Source organism: Oncorhynchus mykiss, chromosome 18 (genome assembly GCF_057628025.1).
Source record: "Oncorhynchus mykiss isolate SJ-2025 chromosome 18, ASM5762802v1, whole genome shotgun sequence".
NCBI lineage: Eukaryota > Metazoa > Chordata > Actinopteri > Salmoniformes > Salmonidae > Oncorhynchus > Oncorhynchus mykiss.
In genome coordinates, this window is record NC_143039.1 from 34,815,472 (window position 1) to 34,842,781 (window position 27,310).

Below are 27,310 nucleotides of genomic sequence, written 5' to 3' on the forward strand. Positions count from 1 at the left end.
TCAAATCAAATGTATTTATTTAGCCCTTTGTACATCAGCTGATATCTCAAAGTGCTGTACAGAAACTCAGCCTAAAACCCCAAACAGCAAGCAATGCAGGTGTTGAAGCACGTTGGCTAGGAAAAACTCCCTAGAAAGGCCAAAACCTAGGAAGAAACCTAGAGAGGAACCAGGCTATGAGGGGTGGCCAGTCCTCTGCTGGCTGTGCCGGGTGGAGATTATAACAGACCATGGCCAAGATGTTCAAATGTTCATAAATGACCAGCATGGTCAAATAATAGGTCTGGGACAAGGTAGCACGTCCGATGAACAGGTCAGGATTCCATAGCCGCAGGCAGAACAGTTGAAACTGGAGTAGCAGCACGGCCAGGTGGACTGGGGACAGCAAGGAGTCATCATGCCAGGTAGTCCTGAGGCATGGTCCTAGGGCTCAGGTCCTCTGAGAGAGAGAAAGAAAGAGAGAAAGAGATAATTAGAGAGAGCATACTTAAATTCACACAGGACACCGGATAAGACAGAAGTACTCCAGATAAAACAAACTGACCCTAGCCCCCCGACACATATACTACTGCAGCATAAATACTGGAGGCTGAGACAGGAGGGGTCAGGAGATACAGTGGCCCCATCTGATGATACCCCCGGACAGGGCCAAACAGGAAGGATATAACCCCACCCACTTTGCCAAAGCACAGCCCCCACACCACTAGAGGGATATCTTCAACCACCAACTTACCATCCTGAGACAAGGCCGAGTATAGCCCACAAAGATCTCCGCCAAGGCACAACCCAAGGGGGGGATGCCAACCCAGACAAAAAGATCACATCAGCGACTCAATCCACTCAAGTGACGCTCCCCTCCCAGGGACGGCATGAAAGAGCACCAGTAAGCCAGTGACTCAGCCCCTGTAATAGGGTTAGAGGCAGAGAATCCCAGTGGAAAGAGGGGAACCAGCCAGGCAGAGACAGCAAGGGCGGTTCGTTGCTCCAGAGCCTTTCCGTTCACCTTCACACTCCTGGGCCAGACTACACTCAATCATATGACCCACTGAAGAGATGAGTCTTCAGTAGACTTAAAGGTTGAGACCGAGTTTGCGTCTCTCACATGGGTAGGCAGACCATTCCATAAAAATGGAGCTCTATATAGGAGAAAGCCCTGCCTCCAGCTGTTTGCTTAGAAATTCTAGAGACAATTAGGAGGCCTGTGTCTTGTGACCGTAGTGTACGTGTAGGTATGTACGGCAGGACCAAATCAGAGAGATAAGCCCATGTAATGCTTTGTAGGTTAGCAGTAAAACCTTTAAATCAGCCCTTGCCTTGACAGGAAGCCAGTGTAGAGAGGCTAGCACTGGAGTAATATGATCAAATTATTTGGTTCTAGTCAGGATTCTAGCAGCCGTATTTAGCACCAACTGAAGTTTATTTAGTGCTTTATCCGGGTAGCCAGAAAGTAGAGCATTGTAGTAGTCTAACCTAGAAGTAACAAAAGCATGGTTTAATTTTTCTGCATCCTTTTTGGACAGAAAGTTTCTGATTTTTGCAATGTTACGTAGATGGAAAAAAGCTGTCCTTGAGACAGTCTTGATATGTTCGTCAAAAGAGAGATCGGGGTCCAGAGTAACGCTGATGTCCTTCGCAGTTTTATTTGAGACGACTGTACAACCATTAAGATTAATTGTCAGATTCAACAGAAGATCTCTTTGTTTCTCGGGACCTAGAACAAGCATCTCTGTTTTGTCCGAGTTTAAAAGTAGAACGTTTGCAGCCATCCACTTCCTTATGTCTGAAACACAGGCTTCTAGCGATGGCAATTTTGGGGCTTCACCATGTTTCATTGAAATGTACAGCTGTGTTTCATCCACATAGCAGTGAAAGTTAACATTATGTTTTCGAATGACATCCCCAAGAGGAAAAATATATAGTGAAAACAATAGTGGTCCTAAAACGGAACCTTGAGGAACATCGAAATTTACAGTTGATTTGTCAGACAAACCATTCACAGAGACAAACTGTCTGAAATCTTTCCGACAGATAAGATCTAAACCAGGCCCGAACTTGTCCGTGTAAACCAATTTGGGTTTCCAATCTCTCCAAAAGAACGTGGTGATCGATGGTATCAAAAGCAGCACTAAGGTCTAGGAGCACACACACATTCAGTCAAAAGTGTATCAATAAAAATGTGCTTAACCATTCCATTACGTCTATTAAATGTATTTATTGACATGTATAAAGCTTGCATACCTTTTTGACGGTACAGTAGTGTTAATAATCAACAGGGAGTAAATGTTTTATTAAAAGTCTACTGTAACAGCGAACAACGCGAGCTGGTATTATTCTAAAAGTGAGACAATAAATCATTACAAACAAAAGAAACACAGGCTTTTAACTTCAATTAGACCATCCATTTGGCATGGTTTCATAGTGACAGCCATTGCTCTAAGAGAACGACAGCAGGATGTCCCATAGGTCTTAGTGAACATTTAAGGCACTGAATACCACACATTATAAAGACATTGAAGTGAGATCCACCACATTCAAATATTGACATGCAGGACATACAGCTCTGAACAAAGAAAGGAAAGCTCGAGTCTAGGCTGTGAACCTATTTTCTAAAAGTTATTACACATACTGTACTTCAGGTATCTTGCATTTGAACTTTGGTTTAAGTAATGCAATCTAAAATGTTTTCTAGAGGTTGTTTTGGCAGTTTTTCCCAATCCTTGTGCCTAACAAAGTCATCCCATCAAAGCACCTATATCCTGAGAGACCGACATGCGTCAGCTTCCAAAAGAAACGGATTGCAGTACTGTTGGCAAAGCATGCACAGATTATGTATGTCTCAGACGGACCAGACAATTGTGTATTTCAAACTAGTAGGAGGGACCCATAGCACTGGAGTACTTGTGTTATTAAGTACTTTTAGTACTATTAGTTAGTCCATATCTGCAGCATCCTTGAAATATTTCCCCCTAAACATTCTACAATTGATCATCTTTTTTGCTGGGTTTGAGGAGACACAGGCGTTATCACAAACTCTCCTAGCAATACAGTACTGTCACTACCATCTGTGTGTTTTGGTAGCCTGGATCCATACTGAATTCTTCAGTTTCACTTCACAATCCGAACAAGTATCCAGGCTAGTGTTTTGGCATTAGATTCATTTTATGGTGTAATAACTCTACAACCCTATGATAGAAAAGCCATTTGTAAATAGATGGACAGCATTACCTCATCAGTGTAGACATGTAGCCTACAGATTGAACCCTAGAATCATCACTTTACCTTGAAAAAGCAGGAAACCCTGCACACATCTAATCATAGATTCTTGTCATATTGTTGGTGCATAGACAAGAAAATAGAGATGGAATACATGTTCTTGTCTAAGACTGAGTGCGGACACTCTTCATTTTCCTTTTCCTAACAGATTGAACCCTGGCACCATCAGATGTTATGGGTCAGTGGGTTTTACTGTATATATCACAGATATGATATGAGTAGTTATACTGCCAGGAAAGTGTAATCACACTGTTGATGGATTTACAATGGTATTCAGGTACATTTACAACTGAGCCATGTGTTCATCTTTCATGTGATTTACTGGCCCTGTAAAATACTCAGGTGTCTGGAATAGCACCCTGTAAGGTCAATGCATCTGATAAGGCTTTCTCGCCGAATCGCTTGTCCTCTGTGATGTGGTTGGTGTGTGTCGTGGCAACTGTGAAGTCATTTTCTGCGAAAAGTAGTTCTTTACAACTGTGCTTTCTTTATAGCTCCAATTCCCACACTCTTCTCTTCTCTACAGATGAGCTAATTTGACTGACAGAAACAACAACGAAAACAACAAATGAACTAAAATGAATACAAATATTAAACCACCACTAGGTGATGGGGATTTTTACCAAGGCTTGGGAGTGTTACTCAAATAGGATAACAGTACTGTGTTTGTAGGTACACACAATTCAACTAGTCTCCCCTATACACAATAATATTATAATAGACATTGGTACATTTAAAAAAAAAATCTCAATAATTCACATTGTAAAATATAAAAACTAAACACAAGTGATGCATTTCTTTAGCAACAGTACAAGCTCCAAAGCCTCAGCCAGATAGTGATTGTTGATGGTGGGACTGAAGGAGGGCTCTCTCTCTCTCTCTCTCTTAAATGTCCTTAGTGCTCACTTTCATCTTCTCCACAGTTTCCTTACAAGAGTTAAAGGAACAAGATTATTGGCTACTGTAGTACAAGTACCGTTATGATACACAGTGTACACAGCATGGGTTCATATCGTTTTCCCCCCTTTAAAATACATTAGCCGCTCTTGATTGAGCTTGCCTGACACAATGGAACCAATGAAATAGTCCCAAATGTGCAAACCCCGCCCATCTGGCACCTCAGGCAGGCCCAATCAAATGTGCCTAGTACTAAAAAGAAAGCAAAACCCAGGTCTGATGTACAGTAAAGATGCAGCCAAAAAGTGAGACATTCCTAGAAGCATGGGCATGTAAACTATGACAAATATCGGCTCTGATTATGACAGTAATTGACTCATAAAGTTCTAAGTACAGGTGTGTGTGTTGTATAAGTACACAGCCTCATTGACCTATACTGTTACTTAAAGGGGCAATCCACAATTGAAACAAGAACACTTCTCAAGTGTTTCGGTTAAAAGCTGAGGGATTGGCTGGAGAAATGTACTGTAACCACTCTCAAATTCACAGACAGAGCTATGGATGTAAGGACCGACCGTCCATGATATCAGAATTATAGTTTTAACCATGTTTTAAGGCTATACAATGTTTGTTTACATTTACTTTGCTTACACAAACATTGGAGTAAAACAAGCTTATATGTTGGGTTCGGATGGAATGTGACAGTTGAACTAAGTTCATGAGGCATTTACAAACTATACTCTTTAAGAATCAATGGGTACATATCATTCATTTCTAAGTCCAAAAATTGATGTAGCAACTGCAGATTGCCCCTTGATCAAGTAGCAGTGAAACGTCATGTGCTGTTCATGGTGCCAGACTAACCTGATGTTTGTTGAGCTCAGCCACTCTCCGTGTCCACTCCTCCTCTGTCATCTCCTGGTCAGCACCTTCAGTCTTCTCCACAGCAGGCATCTTATCTGTGCCTTAGGGAGGGAGAGAGGAATAGAGAGAGAGAGAGAAAAAGAGAGAGAGAAAGATAAAGAGAGGAGGGAGGACAGAGGAAGCGAGACACAAGCCAATATGGACAGAGATAGAGAGCAACAAAGAAGGAGATAAAGCGAGGGAAGAGTCAGACATAAATAGAGAGAGTGAGAGAGAAAGAACATAACTAATCTTAACTCAAAATCCCCTCACACTATGACCCAGATAAGTAAAGGCCTACTATAACAGCAGGTGTGAGACAGCTAGTCTCACCTTCGCAGGTCACAGCTGTGCAGACCCAGTTCCCACAGGCACAGACACAGCGGTTACATTCCACCTGAGTCTCGGCCCCGTCCTCATAGGTCTCATCCTCCAGGGCACACTCTACAGGAAGCAGGAAGTGGATAACAGGAAGTTAATGGACATGTTGATCAGTAACAGTTTTCAAACCCAGAAATGAAAGTGGTCAATACGTTCGGGAGCGCCTTGCGAAGCAGTCTCAACGGACCAGACCAGGTTTTGGGAAATCAGTAGGAGAAAATTCTTCCTTATTTGTACATTTTCTTTAAATCTATAGGCACAACCTACAGTAGATTCGAGCCAATGTTGGAAGCAGAACATGTAATTACTACAACTTTGTGCAAGTGACAAACTGACACGTTTTCATTTTCGTCAAAAACAACTTTATATCGAAGGAATGCTTTTGATTTGACGACCTGCACATCGTTAGACCCGATGATGTGTTTCTGCGCATGACCTTAGGTAGCTAACGCGGCCATGACATCGCCTACAAGCGTAATCTGTGATTTTGATTGGAGAAGCAGTTTCTGGACATCTTCATGTATATTTTCTTTGGTAACAGTATTTTATTTATGAACGTGTCTTTTTTGGTGTGTTTTTAAAAGGGTCTAATAATCAAATCCATTTTTTTTTTAAACGTAAGGCTTGAACATTGGACATAAAAAAACATACCAGGAAGATACTGTATATGGTGTAAGTCTTACTTCTCTCTGGTGGGTTGAAACCAGGCTTGAAGCAGTTTAGGAACTCATCGAAGCTCAACTTCCAGTCCGTGTTCTCATCTGAGAGCTCGATGAGGGCATCCACACACAGGCTCCTAGTGACCAACAGGAGAGGTGTGGGAATTAACAATAGGGCCAATAAGACACAGGAGGGAAATAGAGTAAAACAGACTACTGTTACCCTCATTTCACTGGAGCTAATGTATATACACTGCGTTGACAAAACATTGCAACCCATCCCCTTTTGCCCTCAGAACAGCCTTAATTCGTAGGGGCATAGACTCTACAAGGTGTCGAATGCATTCCACATGGTTGCTGGCCCATGTCGACTCCAATGCTTCCCACAGTTTGTGTCAAGTTGACTGGATGTCCTTTGGGTGGTGGACCATTCTTGATACACACGGGAAACTGTTGAGCGTTGAAAAACCCAGCAACGTTGCAGTTCTTGACACAAACCGGTGCGCCAGGCACCTACTACCATACCCTGTTCAAAGGTATTTCTGTTTTGTTTTTTTTCTAACACATTTGCAAACATAAAAAAACAACGTTTTTATGTCATTATGTGTAGATTGATGAGGATTTATGTCATCCAATTTAGAATAAGGTTGTAACATAACAAAATGTGGAAAAAGGGAAGGGTTCTGACTACTTTCCGAATGCACTGTAAATGTTCCTCAATGTTCCTTAGACTGGGCCTAAAACAAACCACGCCGAAACCAAATCATGCCTCACTATTTTGTTTTTGGCATCTTTTGAAACTAAAACATTGGAATGACAATGACCACAGGAGTTGGCAAGACAGCACAAACAGATCTGGGATCAGGCTAATGCCAGTCCAGTTGCCCTTTAACTCTGGTCTATCTCACAGATGACCCCAGATAGCTAGCCGACACACATTGGGAGGAAGGTTCCACACATGAATGAGAGTTGATACTGCCCAAATCCCCGTGCCGCTCTCTGCGCTCGCTCCCAGACCCATGATGCATGGGAGAAGAGTATGGTCCCACGGGACAGCCAGTGTTGTGCCACTGAGCCCCATTGCCACCCACACCCACCACCACTTCCCATCAAAACAAGCCGCCTCACCATAACAGAACTGCCAAAACAGCACTTTCAGCCCCACCAAATCACCCATCCCCCTACCCCAACCCTGCCCCCGTACACCCTGTCTCGAGGTCACCATGTAAACAACTGTGATATAATAAATCTACATCACTCATCCTAGTCTTATCAATTACATTCTTTGACGATTCCATACAGTCACAACTGTAGAAATCTACAGAACACTCACCATGGCTGCAAAGGTGCAGCAGGGTGATTAGACACGGACAACTGAACAGTTCAACATCAGAGTTAGAAAACTTTGATAAGGGCAAGAACTGAACAACTGGATTCTACAGAATGTGATTAGCATATATTGATGTATTATACAGGTAGTTTTATATCAATATGGCAATAACCGATTCACTGAAAGAACTCAATCAAATACCTACAGTATTAGCAGTGCAAGCAGTAGCTTCATCGTGGCCTTTCCATTGCTTTCAATTGCTCCATGTACTCCATGTATTGAATTAAATTAGTGTTAGTCCCAGAAAAATGGATATTTTAACTTATTTTGAAGTTAAGTCCCTGGTTAGGTGCTGGAAATTAAAACTCTGTTCATTTGCTTAGGGAGCTCAATAAGTGCTGGGCCCCACTCACAATATGAGCAGGTGTTGGTAGAGATCGCTTCTCTTCTCTTCAAGCAGCAATTGAAAACAATGACGGCAAGGTTACAGTCACTAGTCTTTTTAGTAAGTACTCTTATTCAACACAGAAATACACCGAGATACCAATATGTTGAGAGACAAACAATCATGGTGTTGCTACTACTTGACGTGAATGCACTGCACTAAGCAAATGTCAGTAAGTAACACTTGGCATTATATGTCTAAACATTTCAACGGACTCAAAACGTCTGGAATTTAGTCAGGACCATTATGACATGATTATAAGACATTATAATCAGGTCATACTTGCTCATGACTTACAGTGCATTATCAATAACCTTTAGAATGCATTATACCTGCAGGCTTTACGTGAAGTGTTACCCAATTATGGTCTGGGCTCAGTGAGAATTGACCAGTGGGCGCAGCTCATCTGAGCTGGTCTGGGCTCAGTGAGAATCGACCAGTGGGCGCAGCTCATCTGAGCTGGTCTGTGACGAGTGACAGCTGTGCGCTACTGACTCTGGGCCAGTGGTGGGGGCTCACCTGAGCAGGCGGTTGTTCTCCTCGTCAGCATATGAGGTAATGTTGATGGCTGTTTCGTTGTGCTGGAGGAACTTAAGGAACTCAGTGGAATCCAGCTGGGAGTCTCCATTGTCATAGTCCTGTAGGAATATTCATTCATACATTTTATTTTGAGCCTATGAGGATGCAGTAGATGTGTTTTTTTTCTTCTTTAAAGGAGTACAGTTCCACCACTCTTTAGTATGATTATTTTTGCTGTATTGAGTATGAAAATAAATGGTGATGACCATCAGAGCTCTATGGGCTTTCTGTGAGAAGTGTTAACCACACAGGCAAAAAGTGGGAGATGATATTGACTCTTTGGGGGGCCAGAGCAGGAGAGCTGTTGCATAACTGCTGTTATGTGTTCAAGTGCTGGGCAGTGGGAAGAATGTTAAACAGTCTGTTCTTGCTGTGGGGCCTTTTCTATGCTGTGAAGCTTGGCCCACAGAACAAACGAACTGACAGAGGGGGAGAACTCGGTGAACTTTCAACAGATTCTGTCTCAGTAGAACTGCTGCAAGTGAAATGTATCATTCTGCTGCTTACGGAGTCATTAAGTAGTCCATACATGCTAACAGATTGTAATCTTAGCCGTTTTATTAAGGTGAGGACAGAGGAGGACTTTCTAGAAGTACAGGACTAGAAATAAATACTCCATTCCACTTTAAATAATGTGAGCGGTACTTTCCCCTGCAGTTTTTCCATGATTTTACAACAATAGTTAAACTATGAAAGTATCATTACCTCTCCCCACACACACACACACTGGGCCCACAACCACACGCACACACACACACACACACACACACACACACACACACACACACACACACACACTGGGCCCACACACACACACACACACACACACACACACACACACACACACACTGGGCCCACAACCACACACACACACACACACACTGGGCCCACAACCACACACACACACCCACACCTATCCACCCACCCAACCCCACAAACACGCACAAGTCCGACCTACCTTGAAGTACTTGAGCAGGGTGTCGGAGAAGTTGGAGCCCTTGGCGAACCAGCCGTCAGGGACCACCTCATTCTGCAGCCACTGGATGACCCGGCTGCGCAACTCGTTCCTGTTGGCCAGGTAGCACACGACTACACAGGCAGAGAGGGAGAGAGTAGAGAGGGTCAGTACTGCAGACAGCTGAATGACTATACAGACTCGCTAATATTTACCGCGTGTTTTTACTGGAACTAAATATGTGAGAGTACTGCTGTTTGTGTGTGTGTGTGTGTGTGTGTTGGGGGGGCTGGTTGTGAGTGTGTGTGTGTGTGTGTGTGTGTGTGTGTTGGGGGGGCTGGTTGTGAGTGTGTGTGTGTGTGTGTGTGTGTGTGTGTGTTGGGGGGGGGCTGGTTGTGAGTGTGTATGTGTGTGTGTGTGTTCGGGGGGCTGGGTGTGAGTGTGTATGTGTGTGTGTGTCTCCCTTGAGCACATAGCTGTCGTGTGAAAGTGTAATGGAATATCCAACAGTGTATCTTCCACAGTGCATGTAAGGATAGCATGAAATGAACATACTGCTATTATTACAGTTTTTCTCAGTCGCTTTGGTGCATTTCTTAGATCAAAAGTGCAATTCTTGACACTACTTGTACAAATTCCAAATCGTCGAGTCACTTGTGCACATCATTAAAGCAATTTCTTATTCCTTTTGAACAGGTGTCAGCATTATCAATTGCTCATGTCATGTTGATCAAAATATAGTAGATGGTTCTCTGTTGAATAGTCTTACCCCTCAAAACATCTAGACATTAGTTCCTTGCATAAGCCATTACATGCAAAATTGTTGAACTATTTGTCATTAACTGTCAAGCACAGTTTTACACCTTTCTATTAGACCTTTTGTACAAAAACGTGAATTGATGAATCGTGCAGGTGAAATTGACCCTCACTCATGAAGGAATGTAAAGTGTTAGTTCAACCAACAATCAACCAGTTGTCTAAATTGCTCAAAGTTGCATCTCATGAAGAATCAATCGGCAAGCATATATAGACAGACCACAACACAGTTGCAATTTTCCAATAATGGATGGACCAGGAAACGAACAGGGTCAACAGCCAAGAGGAGGAGGAAGAGGAGCAAGGATGCGTGGTGGAAGGCAAAACAGAGGAAGAGACAGAAGAGGACATAGGCGCATATCTGATGACATACGGGCCACTATTGTAGACCGTGTTGTCAATCATGGTCTTACAATGGCTGAGGCGGGTCGAAGGATGCAGCCGAATATTGGGAGATCAACCGTGTCCTCAATAGTTCAAACGTTTCGAAGAGAGAACAGGTATGTCCACCAATGTACAGTGCACTGTTACTGTATATAAGCAGTATACTGTATACTTCCTACAATGCTTCATATTACAGTAGTCCACTTGTATTTCACAGCATACAGAAATATACTCTATACAGATACATACTGCACCTTACATGCACCCACCTGTTTGTTTTACAGTAAAATGTGTGTTCGCATAGTTTTTGTCTATGTGAAAGTGTGCGATGCATCACTGCATTTCCCCACATAGGACTGACTGCAAGATTACCTCAAACCGGTGGCAGAGGACGCCTTTTCACACCTCAACAGGAGGAGGCTATTTGCACCATGGTCCGAGTAAACAATGCCATGAGACTCAGGGAAATACAAAGGACCATTATAGAAGACAACGATGTCTTTGAAAACATCCATACGGTTAGCATCTCAACCATCGACAGGGTGCTGCATAGAAACCAGATGAGTATGAAACAGCTGTACCGTGTACCATTCCAAAGGAATGAGGACAGAGTTAAGGAGCTACGGTACCAGTATGTACAGGTAAAACATATATCTATGTAACTACTTTACAGCAACATAGTACAGTAAGCATAAACTGCACACATGTCCATTGCTGTGGAAGGAACATGCAATATACTGTATGTACATTTTATGTCACTCTTCCTTACCAAAACAAATTCAACTGTGTGTTCTGGGATATAGCGTATAATGGAGTTGGAATCAAGTGAACCCTCTCACAACTTTGTATACATGGATGAGGCTGGCTTCAACCTGACCAAATGCAGAAGGTGGGGTCGGAATATCATCGATCACAGAGCTACTGTGGATTTGCCAGGCCAACGGGGAGGAAATATCACCATGTGTGCTGCTATTTTGGAGCATGGTGTCCTAACCCATATCCACCTTATAGGGCGATACAACACCCAGCATCTACTCAACTTTTTAGAGACTCTCTACAGGGCTCTCATCCCTGATGATGAGAGGGGTCTGCTTAGAGAGGATTTGCCAAAGTATGTGGTCATTTGTGATAATGTGAGTTTCCATCGATCAAACATCATAAGGCAATGGTTTGTGACCCACCCGAGGATGCTCATAGAATTCCTCCCACCTTATTCACCATTCCTTAATTCAATTGAGTAGTTATTTTCAGCATGGAGGTAGAAGGTGTACGATCGTCAGCCACACACACAGATGACCCTGCTGGCTGCAATGGATGCAGCATGTGAGGACATCACAGTAGACGCCTGCAGAGGATGGATAAGGCATTCCAAAAGATTCTTTCCACGTTGCATTGGAAGGGAAAATATCCGGTGTGATGTGGATGAGAATATGTGGGCCGACAGACAGGAACGTCTGGATGTGTAGAGACAGCACAACAGTGCTGCGGGCAAAGTTGTGCCTTAGGGGTGGTTTCCTGTGTTTCTTTCTCATTTAGTTTTTTTTCCTTTGTGCCCCTTGGCTTGTCCAGTCTCTTCAATCAATAACCCACATACAGTAATATGTAAATAGTACTGTTGAAATTGATATATGCCATAGAAGTGCAGCCTTGTGCATTTTCAATACAGTAACTGTCATCCAAACTGTAGCCTGAGTTTACATCAGGTAATACTGTCAAAGTACACAGTTACATTGACAACATGCCTAAACATTTTGACGACCTTGTTCGTGAACAATGACTCAATGACTTATCATTCTGATGACACTGACATGATCATTGGCATGAATATTTACTTTTGAGAGATGTACTCAGGATTTTTAGTGACTGACTAGCTTTAGAAACACATCCATTGTATATTGCAGTTTGTACAAATAGTTCTGAGAAATGCACTTATTATTTTGCACATGTTAGGGATGATGTGAAAAATGCACCAAAGTGACTGAGAAAAACTGTAATCAATTATTCATTAACCTCTCTGAGACAATGGGCCTCATGACCTTAGGCAGGATACTTACTTGGGCTAGCAGCAACAGCTTTGTCTGTCTTTTTCTCTGAAAGAAATCACAACACAATCAAAACAACTGCAAGCACTTCGCTTAATCTCCTCTTTATTGCAGAATGTTCCTTGGAACACAGAAATAGAACTCCCAGAACAGACTTTCAATTCAAGGTAATGCTCTGTGATGGGAAGACCAGCAGTCATATTGAGTGTACATATGTGTTTCATTGAAATGTGCATGGTCTGAGGGGCTTTGTCCATTCTAGAAATATATTTCTATGCCTTAAGACAACCCGGGGATTCTTTTCAGGGTCCCCTACCTTCACAGTGTCCGTCGTGGTACACCTGGATCTTGAGGCCGGTCAGGCAGGCGTCGCGGTGGAGCTCACAGTGGTTGCGGTACGTCTTACCATTACTGCCACACACAGAGCGCTTGTGAGGTTTGCATTGCTGAAGACAGAGAGAGAGCACACCCATTTTCAATCTGTGCAGTGAGACCTTTGGTCTTTGCCAGGAGTGTGTATGCATGCGTGCATGCATGCATGCGAGTATGTGTGTACGTGTTTGTGTGAGCGCATGCACGCCTGCGTGTGTGTGTGTGTGAGTGTGTATAGGCTAAGACTCACCTCGATGCATAGGCAGGAAGGTTCCCCTTTCTCTGTCACAGCACACTCCCTGCCAGCCCCACAGAATACATTGGCACACACCTTGGACTTGCTCTTCCCCTCCTACAGGGACACAGAGACACAGAAGACATGGGAGATTATACATCTGATGCCTTCTACTTGTGTGATGATGTCCGTAAATACAAAATGAACATCTCCTCCCGCAAAGACATTGAGATTACATGCCACTTCTTAAATGCATTCTTCTAATCTACACGATCAGAAAAATACAAGGAAACACTAAGGAAATTCCAAAGAATTAACAGTAATAAGTAATAAAGGAAGGGTCCTTCTTTACTGCCGTAAGTAAACTACAGAGCGATCTCATCGAAGGTGGCCATCGCCATCTAGTGTTGACTAAAATAGCTAGATTTACAGGTATAACATTTGACTGGAATGCAATCATTTTAGGTTTATTTGAACAATATGCATTACTATACAATTCTTCAGTTATGTTAGATTTAGAAAAAGGGTGATTTTACTAGAACCAGGTCTACTTGGCTTGAGTCAGATAACATTGTATTTGTAAAGACTGCACAATTAAATCAATAAAATAATATAATGTTATTGAGATTGATAATTTTCTGCTGTGATCACAAGTAAGTGACCACAATTTACTCACTGGTGTATCAGACAGACAGACAGACAGACAGACAGACAGACAGACAGACAGACAGACAGACAGACAGACAGACAGACAGACAGACAGACAGACAGACAGACAGACAGTACGCATTCATGAAGGCTGTCACTAGATGGTGAAATGCCCTTCACTTCCTAGCAGTAGGGTTTTCTAATGTGTATACCATTACTGTAACACCCTGATCTGGTTCACCTGTCCTTGTGATTGTCTCCACCCCCTCCAGGTGTCGCTTATTATATCCCGGTGTATATATCCCTGTGTTTCCTGTCTCCCTGTGCCAGTTTATCTTGTTTGCAAAGTTAACCAGCGGTTTTACTTGCTCCTATTATTCCCCAGTCTCTGTTTGTTTCTAGTCCTCCTTGGTTTCGACCCTTGCCTGTCCTGACTCCGAACCCGCCTGCCTGACCACTCTGCCTGTTCTGACTACCAGCCTGCCTATCCCCTTGTACTGTTTTTGGACTCGGATCTGGTTTTTGACCCCTGCCTGTCCTGACCTCGAGACTGCCTATCGTCTGGTACGGTTTGGACTCTGACCTGGTTGATGAACTCTCGCCTGTCCCCCCTGCCTTTCCCCTGGTACGGTTTGGACTCTGACCTGGTTGATGAACTCTCGCCTGTCCCCCCTGCCTTTCCCCTGGTACTGTTTGGACTCTGACCTGGTCGATGAACTCTCGCCTGTCCCCCCTGCCTTTCCCCTGGTACGGTTTGGACTCTGACCTGGTTGATGAACTCTCGCCTGTCCCCCCTGCCTTTCCCCTGGTACGGTTTGGACTCTGACCTGGTTTATGAACTCTCGCCTGTCCCCCCTGCCTTTGCCTACTCCCTTTGTTATAATAAATATCGGAGCTCCACCATCTGCCTCCTGTGTCTGCATTTGGGTCTCACCTTATAATTACGCCCTTATAATTATGTTCTGTTTCAGATGTCTTGATAAACAGTATGTTACATTTTAAGAAACACTATGTAATTTCAGTATATATCGATTTCTACACTCAAACACATACACACCAACATTGAGAGAGAGAAGTGTGTTGCCCTTTTGTCTGCTATCTAAGTCCCCCAGACTGCTATCCAGACCCTCAGTTTCAGATGGAAGTCTGAACAGCCCGTTGACCTGTGACCTTTCATTCACAGCGAGGGCCGCTAAGCCACAGTGACTTTAGCATAACAATGTTTCGGCAAATGCCCTCCCACACGCATAGTGACACATGTTCTCTCAGCCAACGCAGTCAGACAAAAGACACCCACAATTTTATAGGGCAGATGGTAGACAGACAGACACTGGACCAATATGTCATGGAGTGTGAAGAACACAAACAAACCCACACATACACTACCGTTCAAAAGTTTGGGGTAACTTAGAAATGTCCTTGTTTTTGAAAGAAAAGCAAATTTTTTGTCCATTAAAATAACATAAAATTCATAAAAAATACAGTGTAGACATTGTTAATGACTATTGTAGCTGGAAATGGCTGATATTTAAAATGGAATATCTACATAGGCGTACAGAGGCCCATTATCAACAACCATTACTCTTGTGTTCCAATGGAACATTATGTTAGCTAATCCAAGTTTATCATTTTAAAAGGCTAATTGATCATTAGAAAACCCTTTTGCAATTATGTTAACACAGCTGAAAACTATTGTTCTGTTTAAAGAAGCAATAAAACTGTCCCTCTTAAGACTAGTTGAGTATCTGGAGCATCTGCATTTGTGGGTTTACAGGCTCAAAATGGCCATAAACAAAGAACTTTCTTCTGAAACCCGTCAGTCTATCCTTGTTCTGAGAAATTAAGGCTATTCCATGCGAAAAATTGCCAAGAAACTGAAGATCTCGTACAATTCTCTGTACTACTCCCTTCACAGAACAGCGCAAACTGGCCCTAACCAGAAAAGAAAGAGTGGGAGACCACTTGCACAACTGAGCAAGAGGACAAGTACATTAGAGTGTGTCGTTTGAGAAACCAACACCTCACAAGTCCTCAACTGGCAGTTTCATTAAATAGTACCCGCAAAACACCAGTCTCAACGTCAACAGTGAAGAGGCGACTCCGGAATGCTGGTCTTCTAGGCAGAGTTGCAACGAAAAAGCCATATCTCAGACTGGACAATTAAAATAAATGATTAAGATGGGCAAAATAACACAGATACTGGACAGAGGAATATTGTAAAAAAGTGTTATGGACAGACAAATCTAAGTTTGAGGTGTCTTCACAAAGAAGAACATTCGTGAGATACAGAAAAAATGAAAAGATGCTGGAGGAGTGCTTGACCACATCTGTCAAGCATGGTGGAGGCAATGTGGTGGTCTGGGGGTGCTTTGGTGGTGGTAAAGTGGGAGAAATGTACAGGGTAAAAGGGATCTCGAAAAAGGAAGGCTATCACTCCATTTTGCAACGCCATGCCATACCCTGTGGACGGCGCTTAATTGGAGCCATTTTCCTCCTACAACAGGACAATGACCCAAAGCACAGCTCCAAACTATGAAACTATGCACAAACTATTTAGGGAAGAAGCAATCCACTGGTATTCTGTCTATAATGGAGTGGCCAGCACAGTCACTGAATCTCAGCCCTATTGAGCTGTTGTGGGAGCAGCTTGACCGTATGGTACGTAAGAAGTGCCCATCCATCCAACTTGTGGGAGGTGCTTCAGGAAGCATGGGGTGAAATCTCTTCAGATTACCTCAACAAATTGACAACTACAATCGCAAAGGTCTGCAAGGCTGTAATTGCTGCAAATGGAGGATTCTTTGACGAAAGCAAAGTTTGAAGGACACATTTATTATTTAAATGAAAAATCATTATTTATAACCTTGTCAACGTCTTGACTATATTTGCTATTCCTTTTGCAACTCATTTCATGTATGTTTTCACGGAAAACAAGGACATCTCTAAGTGACCCCAAACTTTTGAACGGTAGTGTATATTACATATGGCACCAATATGTTATTATATATTTTATGCATATATGAGTGGGTTCCAATGGGGGACCATGTATAGACTGTAGCCTGGTGTCACAGATATGACAGGCATGACTGGGGGTCAGAAAGCACCAGCTGCCTGAGCCTTGTGACCCCCGACCTCTCACCATTGATATTTTGGGGTATTTTATTAGGATCCCCATTAGGGTCCACACAGCCACAGCTACTCTTCCTGCCAGGCCACACAGCCCTACTTAAGTATTACAGGACATGATTAGTAACAATCATAAGTATCTGCTGGTATGTCACTGCTTGGCTGGCGTGTGTGGTGAGATTTTCACAGACACACGATATGAAGCCTTGTGTAATCTCTCTCTATATATATCCCTCCTTATAGAGACACAATCACCCTTTTATACATCAGCGAAACAATCAAGAGTTTTTTGATTCTATTGGTTCCATTGAGCTGGGCAAGCCCAATCAAACCCAACATTTGAAATTCTCTTGAATACTATTTGAACCTAGGCCTGACCCACACATGCACGCACTGGCATGTACAGTATGTGCGCACTCTAGCACGCAGACATACACACACACACAACACTGTACGATATGCAGGTCAGGCCGAGACCTCCTGTCTCAGGCATGTTATTTTCATTAGTCCACATGAAGACTTATGGCAGGGTCGGTCCACAGGCCAAGAACTGATGGTAAAAAAATACTTCTGTCTTCGAGCTGTCTAACAGAGGAGCTGTACACCCATCAACACACACACACACACACACACTTGAACACACACACAGATCTGCATTCTCAGCTGGAGTGTCTGGTCTGGACTGACTTCTCTCTCTGTGTGCCCAGAGGGAGATGGATAGCGTGAGTGGAAGACAACAACAAGAAAGACACTTCAGGGAAACGAGGGCGCAAACATTCCCCTGCAGAGCCAAGATGAGGAATTTGGGAGCATGTCCAACCTGTGACTCTCCCATCCAATCCTAACTTGTTTTATAGGGCAAAGTTAAGACACTGAAAAAAGAAAGCTGTAAGTCAGGGGCATACCAAACCAATCATGGCTTTAATAGCGCTAGATGAACCAATCAGTTGGGGAGAGAGCCTTCCATCTGTTATCCAAGGAACTTTGTTTCTAAATGACCTAAATGATCTGCGGTTAAACCCAAATGCGACACTCTCTCATTGACCTAATACCAAAATCCCTCACTTTCTGGTATTATTTTTCGTGGACAGATCTTGGGCAGAGTAAATGCTCACGCATCACATCGTCCTCTCTGGTGTATCCAGAGAGCTACTGGAGACCCATAACAGAGACGGAAAAGGAAGCGAGACACCCCCAATCGCTGTTTTTTCCCCCAGTTTTTTTTCTGGTTCAATGAAAGTCACTGAACTAACTAGACCAGACCCAGCTGCCACATTGGTGTCTATGTGAGACTGACAATTCTTTCCCCAATGGTAAACGGCCTGAGTGAACTATCTTCATTTATCCACCATCTTTGCCCATATGGCTCAAACAGAGGAAGTGAGTGTAAATGGACTGTGAGCAAAACATAACGGGTACACAATTCTACACAACACTGCCTACATGGCTTTCACAATAAAAAATATTCTGGCTCCACCAGCACCTTCTGAGGTGACTCAGGGGAAGATGTTAAAATGGCTACACAGGTATAACTGTTTCTGCTCTTTATTTCACAGCCGCTTTGGATTTTTTGGGAGGGAGAGGCCTAGAAGGGGCCAGGCAGGAAATAACACACAGGGAACAGTGATTACTTTAGCAGAGAGACAGACAGCAAACATGGGCCTGGTTCGGCCACTCCACAGGGTGAGGAGAGCAACTGTGTTCTCCAACGGCGGCCAAGACTAAAACGCCATGATTGAGTTATCACTTGGGATGTACTGTAGTGGGGATGACCACAACTTACACTAAACTATGACTAATGACTATACATTGTCAGACAACCAAAAGGTGCATTAATTGGATATGTGTTGGATAATGGTATTTTACAGACAGAATGAGCTATAAGGCCAACACTGAGTTTCGGTGAGGTTAATACCAGCAACACAGAGAGTTACTAGAGAACCGCAGGGCTCAAACACAGGAAGTGAGTGTGGACAGACTGTGAGCAAAACACAAGGAGTGCACAATTCTACACAACCGTGAGTGATTACTTTGGAGAAACCTTCCAGCGCCCAGCTGTAGACAAGAAACAGACCTAGTCCCAAAAACAAATGAACATAGTTTTCTTCGATTCAAACAAAGGACGTGTCACTCACTGTCATCCTCCTAATTGGTTGATAAACAACAATGTGAGGGTTTGAGTTATAATAAACTATTACTGTATTTAGGTCATTACGATGTCATATTGGACGAAAAGACTCTCTCCTTTCTGTTCTGTGTGTGTGTTTGTGTGTGTGTCTGTGTGTGTGTCTGTGTGTGTGTCTGTGTGTGTATGCATGGACTACTTTGGATGAGTAATGGAAAGATACCGTTCAACGAAACAAACCAAAGTCACACCCTAGGTGTAACTTCAAGATCCTTCGTCATCAAAGCTTCAAAAGCCCTTAACATAAAATGTAATTGCCAATGTCATACTTTTCTTTGAAAGCCAGGAAAAAGGCTGTGGGGGCTGATTACACTCTATGACTAATCTTTCCAGCTGGCTGACTGCTGAGACCTTTCATTCAGAAGTGCTTTCCAGAAGAGGAGTGTGTGTAATGTCTATACTTCATAACTCACCATGACCCAAATCAGAGGGCCCACAGTGGACTGAACATATGAGTCACATTAGTCCTTTGCAATCAGACCAAAAAAATAATTGAGATGGGAGGTAGAGGAAATGTTGTTTTTGTCTCACGTAAGGCTGTGTCTGTGGCTATTGGGGAAGGGGGCCTTATACATCTAAACAGAAGGACAAACAGCAAAGAAAGGCCTCTTGTCTCCCTGCAGAGAGAATATACAAGCAACTGCCAACATAGTATCTTAATAGAGCAGAACAGAGCCAGAACAGTTTAAAAGGTCCTCGGCATGAATTCTACAAGGGTCTGCAACTCTATTGTAGGCATGCGACACCATTCTTCCACGAGAAATTCCATCATTTGGTGTTTTGTTGCCGGTGGTGGAAAACGCTGTGTCAGGCGCCAATCCAAAATCTCCCATAAGTGTTCAATTGGGTTTAGATATGTTGACTGAGACAGCCATGGTGTATGGTTTACATTGTTTTCATGCTCGTCAAACCATTCAGTGACCACTCGTGCCCCGTGGATGGGGGCATTGTCATCTAATGGGGGCATAGCCATGGTAGCCAAAATAATGTTGCCTCTGGCTAGCCGTAAAAAAAAACTAATATAAGGAACTTTAAATGATTTACACTTTTAATGTTGATACTTAAGTATGTTTTTGGAATTACATTTATTTTGATACTTAAGTATACTTAAAACCAAATACTTGTTGACTCTTAATTAAGTAGTATTTTACTGGGTGACTTTCACCTTTACTTGAGTCATTGATTATCCTTTATTTTTCCAGCAATTACGTTCCTGTCACGTTCGTCGTAAGGATCGGACTAAGGCATTGCGTGAGTAGAGTTCCACATAATTAAAAAAAAATCAAAACTCACTTAACAAAACAACAAACAACCAAACGAAACATGCCGCTACTGATGTGCACTAAGGCAACTACACATAGACAAGATCGCTCAACACAAATGAGGAAAATGGCTACCTAAATATGATCCCCAATCAGAGACAACGATAAACAGCTGTCTCTGATTGGGAACCATATCAGGCCAACATAGACATACAAAACCCCCTAGACATACGAAAACCCTAGACATACAAAAACTAGAGTACCCACCCTAGTCACACCCTGACCTAACCAAAATATATAGAAAAACAGAGATATCTAAGGTCAGGGTGTGACAGTTCCATACAGCACATAACTTGAACTACATGTAATTGCAGAACAACTTCAAACTTGTCTCATCCATCTACATATGATTTTAGTTTAAACTACACACACACAAAAAAAAAATACCAATCCGTTAAGTCGTGCCTTAATAAGTGTGTCTAAAGTGAACAGCTTTCTTTCCCTCTATCTCCCAGATCAGGCCCAAATGAGAGAGCTCACCCCACATACCAGACATTCCTGCCCAGGTCAAAGGCCTGATTCGGGGGACTGCTCACCCAGACAAACCCTCTGACTTCCAGAGCCATGGCTGCGGGCTCCAGCTGTGCTGACCCATTTAGCACTTGCACAGCCCAGCTACTGCTGCTTAGCCTGCACACACACTGGAATGCTCTCACCCATGCATGAGCGCACACACATTTCAGTGATGGGTGAAAAAAACAAGGCAATTACATATCGGGATATTCATTTTGACGATATATCATATCCTATCATATCCTATTGCAATATTATTTTGAACTAGTTTGCTGTACCTGCGCCAAAACGTTCCTCCATAACTTGTTCTCCGTCTTCTTTCTAAATACAGAGCCCATTTGTTTTCAGCACTTTCATTTCCATGACTGATCAAAAATGCATTTCATCATGGCTGTCTCTTGTCTGCATCAGATGGTGAGCAATACGTTTGGAACACCGAATCGCAATAAAATCACAGTATGGAATTGCAATACATATAGAATCGTGAGAATCGCAATAGATGTCGTGATAATATCGTGTCGAGGGGTCCCTGGGAATTCCCAGGCCTAATACACATGCACGCGCAAGGGTCTGAGCTGTGTGTGACAACATCACCATGTTGGGAAGTAAGCTGCTGTGGGGGGTAGGGGGGGTGGGTCAGAGGGCTCTGATCACGGAGGAGGTGACCCTGGCTTGTAAGAGGACATCTGGCCTGAGGTGGCCCAGCTGGGAGTGAAACTTTGTCTTTATGAGACTTCTTCGGGAAGAAGCAGCTGCTTAACCCCAGGTTTTGCGGTCACTACTTACGAGACAGAGTCGGGATTAGAAGGCACTAGCACAAAGTGATTCTTTGGCATGTGTGACTTGTTAACCTCTCCGTTTTAGACCCTGACTCAGGCATCAGATAGGTCAATAGGTACTAATAATAGTCGCTGTGCCCCCCTGAAATGGTACCTGACAAAGAGAATTGAGTCAACGCATACATATTTCATTATGCAATGAACCCCAGTTCTTTCTAAAGCTGGTAATGAGTTTTGTTCTACTGTCTTGTTTTGTTTTGCGTTCCCAACAAGCAGAATGCTTGCATAAATAAATCAAAACATGGGATTCCCTGAACATTTCGTCAGAGGGTCCTGCTCGGACAAAAATCACGCGTTTTTTTCACATTAAGCTTTACAGAGGTAGGAGGGCGTTAAGGTGGGCAGTCAATTCCTCCCAGGGGTCTCTCACACCTCGGCTAGCATCCAAAAAGGCCAGCTTTCTAACCCAAGAACTCACATCCTTTTCCTCCACTCACACATTCGACCTGAGCACTGACAACTCGATTCCGTGGTTTAAAAACTTCTGATACAAATTCTATTTGAAAATGCTCTTTCTGATTCTCCCTCTTTTTCCATTTCTTTTCACAGATTTTCTTGGAAGTTGCGTCTGTAACAGCATAGCTTCCGTCCCTCTCCTCGCCCCTACCTGGGCTCGATCCAGAGACCCTCTGCACACATCGACGACAGCCACCCTCAAAGCATCGTTAGCCATCGCTCCACAAAAGCCGGCCCTTGCAAGAGCAAGCGGAACAACTACTTCAAGGTCTCAGAGCGAGTGACGTCACCGATTGAAACGCTATTAGAGCGCACCCCGCTAACTAGCTAGCCGTGTCATGTTGGTTACACGTCTGAATAAAGACAAAGTTTCACTCCCAGCTGGGCCACCCCAGGCCAGATGTCCTCTTACACGTCTGAATATTGGTTACACATCTGCATTCTTTCATTAATTCATTCACCGTATTAAAAGTGATTGGTTTAGATAGAGCGTCTCGTTCGTAAAGGCTGTTTGAACCAATAAAAGCCAAGGTGATGTCATGAGCAAAAAGGCGGGCTCTAGCAGCCTAATCAGCCTATAGCCTTATTGTTTCAAGTTCATTCTCAGGCTAGGTGAATGGAGTTCCATTACAGTGCTCCTCTCATCCACCCAAAAGCCATGTATATACCATCTCCCATAAATCCTTGGGAAGCTCAGTCCATTCAACTCCTCTCCCCCTAACTGTGTATAGCTCCCCTCTTCTCCCCTCCTCTCCCCCGTCCTCCCACCCTCTCTCCCGGCTAGTCTCTCGACTAACTCTCATCGCCTATATCTGTCTCTCCCACTCTTGTTTCTCACTTCGTCATCCCACTCTCTCTCTCTCCCACCCACTTTCTTCCCCCCTCCTGTCTCAATCTCTAATTTTGCTGTCTATAACTCATCTCCCTCTCCCCCCCCTCTCTTCCTGGCTAGTCTTGGCTGGTGCTGAGTGGTGTCATGGCAGAACAGGCTTGTTCCTGTGTTGCTCTGTGCAGGCGGAGAGGGTGAGCTAATGGCTGACAGATGTTTAGAGGAGGAGGAGAAGAAGGAGACACACTCTAGGAAAAGGCATGCATTCTTAAGCAGAGCACTGTTCCAATCACACACTCTTGAGGAGGGCCAAGCTAGCACACTTAATAGACGTATCAACTGCCACAGTTATAAACAGTTATAGACCATTGTGTAAATACAAGACAACCTTGCTGTAAATAGCCTTTCTGCACTACAAGGTTGTGTTTATCAGTTGGCGGTTAGGCACTCATTTGTGCTGTGTTCCTTATCAGCCGTCCAGGCAACAGCTTCAGTCATCCAGACCACATTTTGAGACTAATTGCCCCCCTAATAGGGCTAGAAATCGTCTGGTTTTCTCTCTGTCTCCTTCTCTCTCCCTCCCTTTTTTTTCTCTCGCTCTATGAATCTGGGAAACATGCCAGCCAGGGAGAGAGCGGACCTTAAACTGGCATAAAACACAGTGAAAAACATCAACCTTCCCTTAATGAGCTTCACAAGCTGCTCTGTGTAGGAGAGCAAACAAGCCTTTCCTCTGAGGGCATTAAGGATGGCTCTGAAGTGGTGCCAGAAGTGAGGGAATGGGTGCACTGCACCACACCACATGCCTGTCAACCACAACCACATACACGCACGCACGCACACATACCATAACCATGTTCACAAAACAAGATGGAAGAAGGGAGGGAAAGAGAGAGAGAGGTAGTTGGATCTCCTCATTGTCTAAGGCTTAGCTGGCTCCTCAGCCATCACACATGCCTGTCAGATCCCAGCCTGCTCCACTCGGACCCCTAAACCATGAACCCTGGCCTTCTGTGTAGGACCGGCCCGAAGGACATACAGCAGTAAAATCAGTCTGGTGAAGGACAAACAGCCACCTTGGCTCTTATGGGCCATTATGGGCATCATGGTACTGCCTATAATGCTTGCTTTTAGATTACAGAAGGACTGTGCTACCAGTCAGTAGCTGGTACCTAAAGCTATTTTTCTTTCAGACAACAGTCAAAGGTTATGGAGCTATGCCCTACTTCCAACAACACATCGATTTTCCATTCTGAAATCTATAGAAAACGGCCCTGTCTGGGTATCCTTTTTCAAGGGCCTTTGCACAAATACAGCTTTGAGTTTGACAGATTTGGCATGTATTCCTCTAGTGCTGTTACATGTTCATGTCCAGGGTTGGATAACTCAGTCCCTCAGGCTGGCTGTGAATGAACTCACAGGGCCTGGGAGGGCATGGATGAAGCAGGACAAACTGTACACAGCTGAGACCATGTTGACTGTCCGTGTCCACACTAACAGATTACAACTGAAATGAGGACATCTGAAATAACTACCTAGTTTCTGCTTGGAGCAGCATGTTTTAAAAAAAACATATTCAATGATACTCATTCACTACTATGGTATTCAAAAAGTCAACACTGTCGTTGCTGTCTGCGCCACAGTATAACCTGTAGGGAAACAGGTAGGAAAGGAGGCTGGCTTTGAAATGAACCTTTAGAAATCTAAACCAACAACTGGAAAATCCAGACAGACAGAGCAAAATGATTGAACACAGCAATCACTTTTCCTCTTTCTTCCTTGTCAGGACTGCCACTCTTTGGATGTTGAGGTCTAAGGGCATGTTCTCTGACTCAGTGTACATGTGCAGCTAGATGAGGATATAGACACACACAGGCACACACACACATACATCCCAAATATAGAAGATGTGGCCCCAGGGCTGTAGATGAAAAGACTGACACATCTGTTATCTGCGTTTGTCAACACCTAAGAGCTGCCAAGCTGTGTATTTCACAGCTGTTTAAACAGGGAAAGATGGTTTAAAAAACACACACAAATACATAGTAAAAAAAAAAACACCTGGAGTCTTTCATTGCAGGGAACTGAGAGTGTGTGTGTGTGTGTGTGTGTGTGTGTGTGTGTGTGTGTGTGTGTGTGTGTGTGTGTGTGTGTGTGTGTGTGTGTGTGTGCGTGCCTACGTTTGTGCATGTGTGTGGGTGTGCACGCTTGTCTATCTGCAGTGCTTGTGTGTGTGTGGTTGAGGTGTGACCAAAAAAAAAAAATCCTCATTGGCTTTCCCAACTGTCTGTTATATTGGTCTATTTTCTCTGAGACCATCAATCACCCCTCTGGCCATCGCAGCACAAGACCAGTTCATTAAGAAGTGCCATGAACCTAGCCAGAGCCTCCAACATGTCAACAACACTACACTGGTGGTCAATGACGAAAGTGGCCACCTCTACAAACAACTGTGAACAACTGTTCCTGCATGGCAACCAATCAGAAGTAGTTTACAGGAAACAGGGGTGAAACACCCCCCCCCCCCAAAAAAAATAACTTTTAAAAAACTATGCTGAAGTGAAGTACATTCAACAGCAGTGATCAGGATTTGCTTGATGTAAATGGAAGGCAGAAAGCACATTAATTATCTTCTAATGTTCTCTAAAATATATTACATATCAAGTATGTGTGATAAAGACTTTTCCTAGAGATACTGACGGTCTGGAGCTAATTAGAATAGGCTGCTATTTCATTGGCACATAATGTACACACAAAATGCACTCAAATGCACTGGTTTGGTGAATGTTGACATTGCACCTTTGAAGCTGGACAGATGTGCAAGGCTTTGCCCCTTCTTTTTCTAAACTCTTTGTCTTCTTTAAATTACTGTTTAGTTATTTATATAAAAACGTACACACATCAGAATGTCCCAAGTTAAATTGACCAATCAGACAAGCACGTTACTGTTGGATTATGTACATTAGCCAAATAATGAAAAAGTATACATTTAAAAAAAAAAAGGAAAACAGTCGTTTGTCAACAGACTAATCGTCCTCTAGAGCGTATATATTGTTTTACATCTAAATAATAAAAAGCATTTACCTCGGCATGACAGCAAACGACTGCGACTAGTAGACATAAAAGGGCACTTCGAAACATCTGCAGAGAACACAAATAAGACAGTTGCTTCAGTGACGGCCTGACAGTCAAAACAAAACCGAAGAAACTTGAGTATTTATGAAAACGAAGATGTTATCCTTTTTCCAAAAACTTACCATGTTAGCGGGTGATGACTCAAAGGCAGAGGAGAGACGTCAGTGTTCAGACCGAGACAAAGGAGGATAGGAAAATTAGATTGGCGAAATTTGAGCACCACGAAGGAATTTCCCTCGTCTGTCTCCCCCCTCTCTGACTTGGCCAATAGCGCTCGAGGCATTCGAAGCTGGACGGAGCAACAGCAGCAAGAAGAGAAGTGCTCAAGGATGGACAGTTGCCGGGGAGAGAGTTGATTCAAAGTTTAATGTTGTCCCAAAATACATGTGCCATCCATGGTTTCTAATTTGATTTACTGTGTAGGTCTAGCCTACAGTTGAAGTCGGAAGTTTACATACACTAAGGTTGGAGTCATTAAAACTCGTTTTTCAACCACTCCACAAATATCTTGTGAACAAACTATGGAATATCGGTTAGGACATCTACTTTGTGCATGACACAAGTAATTTCTCCAACAATGGTTTACAGATTATTTCACTTATAAATTCACTGTATCGCAATTCCAGAGGTCAGAGGTTTACATACACTAAGTTGACTGTGCCTTTAAACAGCTTGGAAAATTATGAAATGGCTTTAGAAGCTTCTGATAGTCTAATTGACAATATTTGAGTCAATTGGAGGTGTACCTGTGGATATATTTCAAGGCCTACCTTCAAACTCAGTGCGTCTTTGCTTGACATCATGGGAAAATCAAAAGAAATCAGCCAAGACCTCAGAAACAAATTGTAGACCTACCACAAGTCTGGTTCATCCTTGGGAGCAATTTCCAAATGCCTGAAGGTACCACGTTCATCTGTACAAACAATAGTACGCAAGTATAAACACCATGGGACCACGCAGTCGTCATACCGTTCCAGAAGGGAGAT

The 27,310-nt window shown here is 43.4% G+C and overlaps 1 protein-coding gene across 2 annotated transcripts; it reads right to left on the reverse strand.

Annotated features, from left to right (window-relative positions):
* On the reverse strand, positions 1-26,738 carry LOC110495935 (follistatin-related protein 1). Of its 2 annotated transcripts, none has more exons than XM_090208258.1 (11): positions 26,447-26,666; positions 26,274-26,330; positions 13,287-13,388; positions 12,981-13,110; positions 12,677-12,712; positions 9,426-9,556; positions 8,408-8,526; positions 6,138-6,250; positions 5,407-5,517; positions 5,035-5,135; positions 1-439 (listed from the first exon to the last, which is right to left on the reverse strand). In XM_090208258.1, the coding sequence occupies exons 1-11, from the start codon at positions 26,447-26,449 to the stop codon at positions 431-433; spliced, it is 912 nt and encodes a 303-aa protein (XP_090064384.1). In that variant the 5' UTR covers positions 26,450-26,666; the 3' UTR covers positions 1-430. The 2 variants fall into 2 exon arrangements, with proteins under 2 accessions (XP_090064384.1, XP_021427142.1); XM_021571467.3 differs by lacking the exon at positions 1-439 and adding an exon at positions 2,193-4,200 and having other exon boundaries at positions 26,447-26,738.
* Between the last annotated feature and the right edge of the window lie 572 nt (positions 26,739-27,310).